Genomic DNA, 12,847 nt, shown 5'->3' on the forward strand with positions numbered 1-12,847 from the left:
GTGCACTCTTCCAGCCAGTGCTTGTGGAGAGGGTCAGTGCGTCTCTTGTGCCGTGTCTGCGAGCTACAGGTGTTGCTGCTCACTTAGGTCCAATGAAAAGCCTAAACTGAGGCTTGTTATCTTTTAACAGAATGCTGCTTAATCAAAATATCTCTCGTGATGGCACTTTGATCTTATGCCCTTGACTATATCTTCTTCATTAGATGTTAATATGGTTCCTGAAGAAACTCTAATTACATGGTGCCCCAGTGAAATATCACTGTCACTGTTGCTGCTGAAAAGTAATTGAGTTCTGAGGTTCCTTAATTTATGAATGAGAAAAGCGTTGATTAGCTTTAGAAATAATAATGCTGCAGGAAGTTTCTGTTTAATCAGATGGAAAAAAAATTAATCACTGTGGTCCTGGGGATGCTGCATGCAAGGCTGACTTCCCGCTCCAACAGCCAACTAGTCAGAAGCGAGTGAAGTGATTTATGGCGACAAAAATTACAGGGTAACTGACAGATTTTGCCGAAGACAGGACTTTCCCAAACTTTTTGGCTGTGGGTTCTATCCTAAATCCACCGAAAATGGGAGTCTTTCTGCTGATGTCAATGGGCTCTTGGTTAGTCACTGCTGGCCAGCTGCAGCGTTTGCAGTCCCTGTGGCTGCCTGGAGGGTGGGAAAAGCAGCATGGCCTTGTGCTGTGCCTGAGTCTGCAGGCATTCTGCCGGCTGTTTGGTGCATTAGAACTGGATCATCGTGATGCAGAGCAAAACCTGGAGTATCTGATGAGGAGCAGCCTAAGCGCTGAATTTCCTGGCTTTGGTCAAAGTCCATCTCAGACTTATTGTTGTTTCAAAATGGAGCGATGTGTTCATGTTTATACACTATTGTGATTTCCAACATCATCACCGTAGCAACAACCACGCTGTTGACTTATTTGCTCTAGATTTGGGATATTTTTAACCAGGTCATTTAACCAGGTCATTACCCATTTTAACCAAGCCATTTCCATTGGACTGGAATTTGGTGCTTATCTCCATCTTTTGTTGTAAACAGGTTTTAATTTAACCTTTTTGCATTAAAAATAAGTGTTCAGGTTCTCTTCATAGTGTGCATAGAAATCCAGTACATTTTGGAACTATCAGAAAGGATTTGCTCTGATAGTTCAAATAAGAACCCGGGAGTTCACACTTCTGGGATGTTTCTCTGCAACACACCATGGAGAAGCACACTTCTTCCTCTGGCCTCCTGCCCCAGGCACACCAAGCACGGCGCTCACCCGCAGCAGGGCTGTGCCCGTCTGAATGAGCCCAGGAAAAAAAGGTGTGTAAAAGCTGCATTTTCTGAATGAGAAATTCACAACATTTTCAGTAATATTTATGTTTCCTTTTCCTTGTGAGTACAGCTGCGTGCAGACGTACCAAACCACCGCCAGTGCAGCACCAGAGCAGAGGGTCAGGCGAGGTGCCTCTGCCGGGAGCACTCCCACCCTGGGGCACGGAAGACAAAGTCGGAGCTTTGGCTTGCTGCGAGGCACGGGCTGTGAGCTGGGTGGCCAGTGAATCCACAGCGCTGGGAGATACTTTACCCCTGCCTTAGGAAGATGTTTCTGTGTTTGATCTAGACGTGGCCAAGACAGTCGCACTGAAGGCACCTTACTGATTTATTTTTTTCAAGGAACCTCTCTGTAGTGCTTATCTCTGAAACCTGTGCTCCTGCAGTTGAGGGACAGCCTTGTCTTTTGCACGAGCAGTGTGGCGTTTCAAGTGAAGCATGTAGTTTATTTTCATAGGAAGAAATAGTGGAGAGATTAATTTAGCCTCCCGGAAGAAAGGGGAATGCTCTCAGAGGGAAAAGCCCAGTAAATCAAGTTGATGGATGGCTCCCTTCAGCCTCGCTTTGTGCAGCTCCCATCGCCGGTTGTTACCGCGCTGGCATTTCCTGGCCCTTCCACAGGCTCCTTGCTCGCACAGACTGACGTTTCATAATCAGCTGCCGTGATAGGAAAGGCCACTGGAAAAAAAGGCTAAATAAAAAGAATTGTTTCTGCATTAGGAACCAGGAGCACCAATTGTTAGCAGTGGTTATTTTTAGAGTGGTACTCAGGGAAACAAACCCCGCAAACAGAACTGAAGCGAGCTGGAAACTTTTAGAGAAGGCAGTTGCTGAGGGAGCAGGAACTCCGAACTGCTCAGGGGGAAGGCTGGTGCTCCGGGTCGCGGTGCTCAGCTCCACGCCCCGCTCCGCCCGTATGTGCGTGCAGCTCTTGGCCCCCCAGACAGCCGCGGGGTGTCAGCATTGCTCCACCTCAGCGCAGGGACCGCGCTCCCGGACCGCCGGGCGGGGGCACGACGGCAAATCTCTCCCGCAATCCCTCCCGCATCTCCTTCTCTGCGCCCATGGGTGCGGGCACGGCGGGGCCCGCACCGCACCCCCGGCCTCGTTGGGCAGCCCCTGGAAGCCCCCCGGTGCGCGCTGCTGCAGCCTCAGGGGGGGCTCGGCTCCGGCCCCTGCTGAGCGGGGACACGGCCCCAGCACGGCCCCAGCACAGCCGCAGGGCCAGCACCGCGTGGTGGGGACGCCCGGAGCATCCCAGTGCGTGGCTGGGGCGCCACTGGGATGAGCCAGGACAGCACTGGGGTGGGCTGGGCTGGCCGCGGCTCCTGGCAGTGGTGCAGGGGGCTCGGTGTGCAGCGAGCGGCTGTCCTGGGAGCAGCTTTTGCTGCCGCAGATAAATCTTAGCGCGTTACTGAGCAGTTACCTTCAGTTTCAGTTGGGCTTGAATTCCTCCATGTCTCTCTCCCATAGAAGCCAAGCCAGTGGCACCACCTCTGGGCCTGCAGGGTGAGCTCGGGCAGCAGAGGATCCGCCCCCCCTTCCCGCAGCCCAGGTAAGCACTGGGGAGGTCGCATTTTGAGCGATTCCCTTGGCTGAGCCCTTTGCCCAAGCCCCCCAGGCTGGTGGTGCCCAAGCCCCCGGAGCCGTCAGCACCGCACGGTCCTGCCCTTGCAGCGGGTGGGAGGCAGTGGGCAGGGGTCACGGCTCCGGTGGGAGGCTGGGGGCTGCCGAGAATCCATGGTGCTGCCTTGGGCCTGGGAGAGCCTGGTGGCAGGGGTGAGAGCTGAGAGCGGCTGCAGCCCCACCGCTGGGCTGGTGGCATTTCCCCTGCCACACATGGCAGAGCAGAACCACTCCCAAGAGGTAGGGCAAAACTCACAGAGTTTTCTTTGGAACACCAGTGGCTAGCCTTTCTCTCGGGGCTTGGTTATTCTGCTTTTATGTACTGTTCGTTGTCTTTTTTTCCTCTTCTGATCTTCATCTTGAATTTCAAACAAAACCAAAACAAAACCCAACCTTTTTCTTCTGCACACAGAAAAAGAGCAAAAAGAGACACAGCATGAAAAGCAACATTTGATCCAAAGTAACGTGGGGTGGAGGGAGTCTGCTCCTGCTGCTTTCCTTCTCCACAGAGATTGAGACTGGATAGCTGGTGGCATTACATTGCTCAGCCAGAATGAGAGGGGAAAAAATGACTGCTAGACAGAGTGACCTGCCCAAACTTCTCACGGTTTTGAAAGGACAGAAAAGTGAATAAATAAACATAGGAGCTTTGAGTTCGTAAGTGTCCAGTAAACTTAGAGAAACAGAATCTGATCCAGAGTCTTGAGAGTACCTGTTAGGTGCAGCTGTGTCTTAGGTTTCCCCCAGAAACGCTGAGCTCGGGACGTGGATGGGTCCCCGTGGGGCAGTGCCGTGACACGCTGCTACCACCGTGATTGCTGGCAGGGAAGCTGTCAGTTCACGGCTTGCAGAGCCACAGTGTCATTTCGACCCAGCTCTCAGTGCAGCCTGCTGAAGGGCAGGGTTTGCACACACAGTATTTGCTTTAGACCACTCTTTCCTAATGGCCTTAGTGATATTACACGAAAGTATTTTTAGGAGCAGAAATCTCTTTTTCTTTCGTAAGAAGAAAGATTCCAGCAGTGGTTGTGCGAAGGATGTGGGTGCTCCCAGATGAGCTCTCCTTAGGTCACTTTTGCAGTAAGTTAAGTGCACTGTTTCCAGGCCTTTAAAGCAAGTGCAGAGCAGAAACCTGTTGGTGTCGGTTCCTCGCAGCGTCCCCCCGCTGACGGAGGCGGCGGCCAGGAGAGCCCTGCTGCGCTTCGTGGCCGCCAGGCGCTGCTACGGGAGCAGAGCGGCGGCGGAGCTGGTCATCCGGGAGCTGCGCCCGCACGTCACCTACCGGGTGAGGACACCCAGGGGGCCTCTTGGGCCACCTCTTCTGAGCATGGGGCAGTTTCCAATCACGTGGTGACTTTGGGCCACAAAGAATTGTCTGGTCATTTAATAAGAGTGCTTTCACCCTACTTTGAACGCAGTCATATACGTGCTTTCCAAGGAAAACCTACCCAGGAGCTGCCGGCAAGCTTTCTAGCTGAAAGGTCCATCTCCCTCCACAGCAAAGCATCACCCTGGCAAAGCCCTGCAGACCTTCTTTCGCAGCTCAGCTTTGCAAAAGACGGCCGTTCCCTTAGCTAGATGGGAGGGACGTGCTCTGCAGCTTGTTTCTTTGGATGCGCACAAGCACAGGGTGAACTGCAGTGCCCTGCGTGCCCCCAGCTGTGAATGTGTCTTTGCAATATTTAATTCCACAGAAAACATGTGGACTTTGATTCTCTATTGTCACTCCTCTCACTGGAAACATTTCTGGCAGATTTTGTGCTTGCTGCCCGTAACAGCTGGCCTTGGCTTGGGCAAGTCGCTGCCCCCAGGGCAGTGCCCAGCAAGCAGCACTTGGGTCCCTGTGCCACGGCTCCGTGCCTGGGCTGCTCTCTGGGGGAGTTGTGTGCTGTGTCCCCTCCCTGCTGGCTCTTTTCGGGTGTTAGAAGTGGGTAATGGATGAGCAGTGAGAAACAGGGCATTGGGAGTGCCCTTTGACAGGCACTTTGGGGCAGATGTTCTCCCACACTCGCTAGTCGTGGTTACAATACCTACTTGGTACAAGCTGTCTCTGTGGCCTGTGCGTGATTTTTTCTCTTCTAGTATCGACTGGAGACTTTCAGTGAATCACGGTTAAGCGAGTGGGCATTTGAGCCCTTCACCAGTAAGTGACTGCCCTCCGTCCATCTGGAATAGCCCAAATGGGCAGTGATGTCCCCGGCCTGGGGCTGTGCCGTGGTGAAAGGAGGGCGCTCAGCACCTCGGGTGCCCATGGCATGGACCCACAGAGGACTGGTCCTGGGATGGGGGTGGGGATGGGGATAGGAATGGGGCTGGAGGTGGGAGTGGGGACAGGGATAAGGGGCGATGTCGGCCGGTCCCCAGCAGTGCCGGGAGCTGGCCAGCATCTGAACACTGCCTCCAGCCAGGCAGGTAAGATGCCGTCCCCTCTGCAGAGCCCGGAGCATCCAGACCCCCTGGGGACATCCCCCCAGACCTCTGGGACGTGGAGGTCGGGGTCCCCCCGCTCTTCCAGGGCCAGACACGGCGCTGCCGGGTGCCCCGCTCAGCGCTGGTCAGGGTGAGTCCTGCTCCTCGGGGCGCGGGGAGCACATCCCTGCCGCGGCACCCTCAGCTCCGCCTGGCGGTGGTGGGCCCCAGGCTTCAGTCCTCTGCTTCCCGTTTTTTCCGCCTTAAATGCCTGGGAAAATAGTCAGAGATTCCTTCTTCCTGGTGTTTCTTCTTCTAGAAGTTTGAGGACAAATTTTGCTTCGGCCTTTTCAAGAAACAGCACTAGATGATTTTTCCCCTTTTGTTAATTTTTTTCCCACATTAGCAGAACATTTGTTCCCATGACAGTTCCCATTTAGCTCTTGACAAGCTCTATAGTTGGTCAATTTATTTTACTTTTTAGTGAAACTATGAATAAAGAAAAAAATGACTTTCTTTTGCCAGCATTATGCAGACATTTGCGTTTGTTAAATAATTATTATTTATGACTCCTTTAGTGCTCTTACAGCACAATTTTATGGTATTGGGTTCTGTCCCATTCAGACCAGAATGTTGTCACTGAATTTTGATGCAGGAGGAGTGCGTGTGCATAATATGAGATGTCTGAAACCTCGGCAGCTTTGTGCATGAGTAACTCTCTGATTTCAGGAGTGTCACAGGTGCCACGGTCGTGGCCGATCACAGTGCGGCGCGTGCCACGGTGCGGGCCGGGTAAGGAGCTGTGACAGCTGCCACCAGGAGCTCTGCCTTTCTGTTCTGCTTCGCTTGGTTTTGTTTGTGAATCGGCAACATGTGCTACCATTTTGCTGCACTTATTCTGAGGCGGGGAGCCTGAGGGGCAGTCCTGCCTCGCCCCTGTTTGCTGCCCCCGGGGCTGGGGCTCCGTGCACTGTCCCGCTGGTGTCGCCAGGTCCCTGCGGAGATGCTGAGCGGGACCATCCGAACCCTGCCCGGCCACCAGAGAGGTCTCACCCCGCTCTCTGTCCACAGCCTGCGTGTCGCAGTGGTGAGAGGGAAAGGAGGTTTTGCTTCTGCACTGTTGACATGAGCTCAGATCTCAGGCATGAAGTACAGCGAGTTGTTTGCTGCCTTCGGACATGCTCAGCTCTGTGTTTGGGGCTTCCAAACGGAAGGGAAGGCTGGACCCAGGGTGCAAGGGCAGCTGCAGACCTGGCCTCCTCTTTGTGCTTGTTCTGCTACACAGATATTTCCAAAGACAGCCCAAAGATGTATTGTTATTGCACTAAAATTGCTGCTTAATTAGTCAGATTAAATGCTAGTAAATAAAAGCGTACTGCTAACAACCTGACTAAATAACAGTGGAAAATTCCATCTGTAAGAAAAAAGGCATTTCAGCCTAGATCGTGTGTCCAATTTACATCGCTGGTTAATTTGACCGAAACACCTAATTAATCCGGAGGCACACTATATGAGCTATTTCATACGCTCTTTTCACTGCAAGGTACATACTTGGCTTAATGCATTTCTCCGCAAGCCCGAATTAGCGATTATTCCAATAATGTACATAAAAGCTTTTTGTTGCTACGCCCGCCACGATTTTGTTCTGGCAGCCACCTTCTGTTTTAACGCCTCGGTGTGTTCGCAGGCGAGGTGCGTGACGTGCAGGGGGTCCCGGCGGAGGCTAAAGCAGCAGAGGTGCCAGCTCTGCTCCGGCACGGGCCGCAGCAGGTAGGGGCTGCTGCGGGAGGCACCTCGTGGTACCACCCAGGCGGAGATGCCTGCGCGCTTTGTTTGTTTTGCTGCCACGAGGATCACCTGAAAGGAACGTCAATGCAGCAATAGCTCTATTCTCCACGAAAAAAAATGGTTAGAAAGAGCCCTTTTTCCCCTCTGACTTCCAAATGACTTTTTGTTTGAACACCTGCTGTTCACTCTGTGTGTCCCACTCAGCATTCGGAAGCCTGGCTCGTATCCCAGACTCATGAGGTTAACATCTTAAGCTTTTTGAAAATATTAATTTGTTGTCTCTCCGTTCTCCCAATTTTGTTACCGTTCTGCTACAAGGCTGTTGCATTTCCCAGCCTCTCTGGGATGCTGGAAAAAGCTCCGGCTTTTCCAGAGGGAGCAGGGTTTCTCAGAAAAAAGGCTCCGAGGACACTGGGGTGCAGCCCCCTGCTGCCCGCAGGCCCGGCAGGCTCAGGACAGCTGGCGGCGAGTGGTGCAGGTGCAGGGCAGGAGCCGGCACTCGGGAGAGCTCTCCGAAGCCTGTGGATGCCAGCAGAAGACTTCTCACTGATGTTTGCAGGCTGTGCTTTAGGTCCCGTTTCGGCAGCGCATCATTCCGGCTTTGGCAGGTTTTACAGCCAGAGAATTACCACCCTATTGTTTTTCCAAACATGAAACTTAACAGGCTTAAAAATGATCCTTCAGTGACAAAAAAGAAGGTACTGTTCTGGAGCTGTTTTGTTTACGTGGCTCCATTAAGTTTAAAATAACAGAGATGGTATTGTGCATAATCATGGCAGTCATTTTAAAGCATGAATCCACTGGGGCTAATGATGGCTGGAAGAGCCTTAATGAATCAGTCGCTAACTGCTGCTAATCCGCGTTGCACTGATGCCATCAAAATGCTCCGTGCAGCAGCGTATGCCTCCCGCCTCTGGCAGAGGCACAGGCAGCAGCGCCTTTGCAGTGACACTCCCTTCTTACCATCGTGTGGGGAAATCGTGCTTATCCTTAATTAGAGGTACGAATACATCCTGTGACGAGCTCCCCACTTACAGATCGCTGTGCGGCTGGCCTTCCCCAGCCGATGCGCTGCGTCCCTGGCAGTGGTCTGGTGGTGCTCCGGGCACGTCCTGCACCCAGCAGCCCCAGCCCTGCAGCCCCTGTCATTGCCTCCAAAGGTGCAGTACCTGTTCCGGCCGGGGCAGCAAGACGTGCACAACATGCCAAGGAGAGAAAAAGCTCCGGCACTTCAGGCAGCTGGTGATAACCTGGTAAGCAGCACAGGTTCATGGCTGTTAATTTTATTCCTTATTTTCCCGCGAGGCTTTGAAACTCAGCTTGCTTTGTAGGGGGAAGCTAAGACAAGATTTATCGGCGCTGGTCAGGCAGGAACGGGGGCTGAGAGGGCCAGGTTTAGCTTTTAATGATGCTGGTCATTTCTCTCCATGGGTACCAAACTTGCACAGTCCAGACCCGAAGCTCGGGCAGCTGAGGATGCCAGAGGTAGTAGGGGGCAGTGGCTGAGCTCCTTTTTCTGGGGTTTTAGTGGTGGCATGGGGCTGATGGCTGTGTTGCAGCTCCGGTACTTCCCATTTGATGCCAGAGATAGCAGATGGGGCTAAACAAATCTTAGCTTGAGAGGTTTGGTTGAAAGCCATACCTGCTGCTTTGGGTGCATCCTAAGCACTTTCCCATCTTTTTACAAAATGCCTCCAGTTACCCTGTGTGAAGACCTCTCTTTTCAGAGCACAGTATCCACCTGTCCATAGAGTGACTTGCACTTGGAAGCTGCCCCAGCCGTGCTCAGCGTGCTGGTGGGGCTCCTGCAGGGTGCAGGGCCCAGGGCAGGCTCCACCAGGTGGGACGTCCAGCATCAGCCACCAGCCTTGGCCGTGTCCCACAACCATAGACCAGAAAGGTTCGCTCTGATACGAGCCAGGGCTTTGGACGGGGAATACATGACCTCTCCTGAAGTAAGGAGTTGATAGGTTTAGAAGGCTAGGCAGGCTGATCACCATGAAGTGCTGATTTCAGGATTATTTATCCAAGAGTCACCCATGGTTGTTGCATATACAGGGTTATTAAGGAGCTAATGCAGGAGTGCACAAAGGCTGGGCAGAGATGGTGGTTGTCCTCAGAAATCAGGGAGCGCTCGAGCATTACTCAGGCATTCAGGAGTCGGGAGATGGGTCAGTGCCCTGCACACAACCTCTGATCGCTCGTTGGCTTTCCCTCGCTCTTGCAGGAGGAACAATGTTTTTGAATTTGTTTCTGAGCATCACCCGAACTTCCCAGGGGAGCTGCTCAGCAAAGTCAGTGGCGAGAATATATTCAAAGATGAAAACGTGGTGGTGAGTGTGACTGCGGGGGAGGCGATCCCTCCCCGTGTGCTGCGGGATCGGGGACGGGAGGGCCCACAGGTAGTGCAGGGCATCCTTAGCTCCCTCCTGGGACCTGGCCTTGCTGGATTTTCTGCCCGACAAAAGAGGACCAAGCCAGGCTGCAGCAGCCGGGCTCAACCCCACCATGGTACTTTGGGTGGGCACAGCCAGGCGGGCAGGAGCCCCTGCCCCGAGTCATCCCCGGCCACTCTCCAGCAGTAACAGGAGCCATCCAGCAGCATGTGCATTCCTGGGGCTTTGAATAGTGCCCACTGCATGTTCTCCACTGCCCATGCAGCCTCCATATACCTGCAAAAGCCGGGGCGAGTTATTTATTAGTTGGCTGGCAGGAACTGGTAGAAATTTCAGCCATGTACCAGGAGCTGGAGCCAGGCGCCATCCAAGCACAGACTGCCTCTCTCCCGGGGAGCTGTTACTCAATGTCAGGCATCTGTAGTGAACGCTTTGCATCTGGTGCTGCTGAGTCCCTTGGGCTTTAAATGATGCTTTAGCATCTGAGTCATTCTTCAGTGAGTGTTTTAGATCTGAAGTTCTGTGAGTGCTAGTCTGTGGGGCTCTTACACAGACGGCTATCACTCACGCTGTGCGAGAAGTAGCTGCATTCTTGACTAATTCTGCTTTTGCCCATAAGCCAAATATTTCTTCTGTCCGCATAGTGGGGTAAACAGAGAGGCTTTAAAAAAACCTCTGTCTTAAGAGTGCTGTGCTACTGGAAGAAGGTGACGGTGGGTCCTGTTGGGGAATCTTTCCAGTCCCCCAGTGCCTGCTTCCAGCCAGGTCTGTCAGCGCAGGAGCAGCAGCTTCCCTGGCACGCTGTCGGGTTTATTTCTTGCAGGTGTACCCCATCGTTGACTTCCCTGAGCCCGCCATCTCCCGGGCCTCGCGGCGCGCCATCGCCGAGCACAGCGCGGCGTTTGCCAGCTCCTCCCGCATCCTGCGGCAGGTAAGGGGGTCCCAGGGCTGCCAGAGCGGCACCGTGGGGAGCTCACAGGTCGTGCCAAGTGGTGCTGGCCCCTGAGGAGCAGTAACGGCATGGTGCTGGGGTGCCATCCCCTCGGCGTCCCCCCATCCCACAGGACACACCGTGAGGACGGTGCCCACCAGCCGGCCCTGGAAATTCAGCTAATTATGGTTCAGCTAATTATGGTCGGCCAGTGAGCGTGGCCAGACACAGTAGGATGTTGGGAGCAGTAACCGATTTCATTATTTATTTAGAGGTGACCTTTAGTGAATGAAAAAGAAATCATAATTACCAAGTAAAATACCCAGGAAATAATTTTACAAGAATATATTCAAAGATGTAGGCAGTTGTGGCTATTATTTTCCCTTTTACCTTTTCAGAGCCCTGGCAAATGTTAGTTATTATCACTATTTATATTTAGAAGCTATTTTTGAATAAATGTTAGGATTCCACTCCATCTGATTCTTGCTAGAATGTGGCAATCTCTGTTGCTCCTATTATAAATGCAAATGCACAAGTTTAGCTAGAACACACTGTCTTTTCACCCACAGGAAAGACAAGATTTCTTATTAAAATTGCAAGTAAATTGAAAGATCAAAATAAACTTAGGGGGAGATGGCATGATTTTCCATGTGGTCTGTCAAAGCCATCTCTCCGGCAAATTTCTGTCTTCCAACTTAATTCCAGCCTATAATTTCCAGTTCTCAGCATCAAAAGCAGTTTGTTCATAGACTGCTGCACACCCAAAGCTTCCTCTAGCTGTACAGGAAAGCAGGTGCTGAAAACATCCCTCCGTGCCAAGTCCCCGGCACCACGTGGCTTCTGTGTAGATCCAGGCTGCGTTCTGCCAGCGCTTCCCCACCAGTTAATTTTTCATCCCTTCCACTTGCTGTTGTCTGAAGTTCTGCTTAATAATCTGCATCTTTTGGAAAAAGGTGGGGGAAGGAAATATCTCCTCCTGCTTGGCTGGTGCTGTTCTGCTTTCCCCTGATGCTGGCCGTGAAGCGGTGCGGGGGTACGGTGGGGTCGGGCACGGCGCAGGGAAAATGTCCCCATGGGCAGGGACCACGCCAGGCCCCACTTGCTGCAAGGTGAAGGCAGGCTTCGTGCCTTCTGTCATCATTCGGTTTCATGGGGCTCCTTTATTTGCATTTTCTTTTAAACTCACCCAGAATCTGGTGGCATCGTTGCCCTCACCGGGATGTTTTCGTTGCCAGACAATCCCGTGACTGCCGGCCCTGCCTCCAGCAGACAGAGGGGACTTTCCACCACAAAACCCAGTGCCTGCTGGTGGCACGCAGGCTGCTGCCTGCCCAGGGCAAGGATGGGGGAATCGCCTCCACACGCAGCCCTCAAGCACACGAGGCAGGAGGATGCACTAGCACACCAGGCGTGGAAATAAGGGCTTACCGGATTTAAGGAATTAGCTTAAAGAGCTGTAAATGCAATAAAAGTGGTGCAATATGGGCCAAAACAAGCTGGTGCTACAGCTAGGGGAGCTTTTGGGACGGCTGCAGTGTCGGGCTCTTCTGTCTCTATGGCTTTTTTGGTTCCCCTTTGCTAAGCAGCTGCGGTCCCAGCCCCGAAAGGCTTGTGGCCAAAAGCTGGGAGTTTTGGGGCATATCAGCCCAAAGTGTGACACCACGCCAGCTCCAAACACCACATAGCTAACTGGGGCTTCTCCGTTTCTTTTCCTAGCGTCAAACTGTCGAGCGAATCCCCATCACAGAAGTGCACTACCAGTACTCAGGGAAGCCTTACCTCTATTACATCTACGGGCTCGAAAACAAGGTGTACGCGCTGGACTACCCCGAGAGGTGCTGCTGTGGCTGCAACATCGTGTGAGGGCCCTGGGGCGCGGCAGGGCCCTGTGGGCGCTTTCCTGGCGTGCAGCACAGGGCTGCGAGCTGCAGTGAGGCCGTGCTGCCCCCAAACTGCCGGCATCTCACAGCCCTGCCGGCCCCAGACCTCCCGCTGGGCGCAGGATCAGGCTTTTGGGTAGAGATTTCCCTGCTGGATGCTTCCCTTCCTTGCTGTAATGCTGCATCATTAAAGCGATGCCTATTGACAGAGACATTTTCAGTCCAGCCACGCCGTTTCTGACTGTCGCCTTTCTTTCCCCATTTTATTTATCAGATTTCCCAAATTACTACATAATCCATAATGCTATATTTCAAAATCTATCCAATTATCAAATCTAACTTCAAAGGATTTCACTTTAAAATACCCACTACCCTCACCTGACGGGCAGTGCTGCTGATATAGAAGTTACTGTATGAGGACAAAGGGCTCTTGCAGCCTGGGCTGCATGTGGGGCCCGTGGCGGCTGCCGGGGGCAGCACCCATGGGGGGCCTCATC

The 12,847-nt window shown here is 52.9% G+C and overlaps 1 protein-coding gene across 1 annotated transcript; it reads left to right on the forward strand.

The window, feature by feature from the left end:
* Positions 1-2,384: 2,384 nt before the first annotated feature.
* SSUH2 (ssu-2 homolog) lies at positions 2,385-12,575 on the forward strand. The gene is made up of 11 exons (XM_050712793.1): positions 2,385-2,580; positions 2,794-2,875; positions 4,102-4,231; positions 5,029-5,089; positions 5,382-5,506; positions 6,085-6,147; positions 7,043-7,125; positions 8,304-8,396; positions 9,371-9,476; positions 10,363-10,470; positions 12,187-12,575. Exons 1-11 carry the CDS (start codon positions 2,385-2,387, stop codon positions 12,331-12,333), a joined length of 1,194 nt encoding a protein of 397 aa, XP_050568750.1. The 3' UTR covers positions 12,334-12,575.
* The last annotated feature ends 272 nt before the right edge of the window (positions 12,576-12,847 follow it).

Source organism: Cygnus atratus, chromosome 10 (genome assembly GCF_013377495.2).
Source record: "Cygnus atratus isolate AKBS03 ecotype Queensland, Australia chromosome 10, CAtr_DNAZoo_HiC_assembly, whole genome shotgun sequence".
Taxonomy (NCBI): Eukaryota; Metazoa; Chordata; class Aves; order Anseriformes; family Anatidae; genus Cygnus; species Cygnus atratus.

Excerpts from the sequence above, each read along its gene's own strand:
- SSUH2 (XM_050712793.1), top strand. The coding sequence starts at position 2,385 with ATGGGTGCGGGCACGGCGGGGCCCGCACCGCACCCCCGGCCTCGTTGG. Across the intron at positions 2,876-4,101 it reads CCCCCCTTCCCGCAGCCCAG|CGTCCCCCCGCTGACGGAGG; the intron begins GTAAGCACTGGG and ends GGTTCCTCGCAG. Across the intron at positions 10,471-12,186 it reads CCTCCCGCATCCTGCGGCAG|CGTCAAACTGTCGAGCGAAT; the intron begins GTAAGGGGGTCC and ends TTCTTTTCCTAG.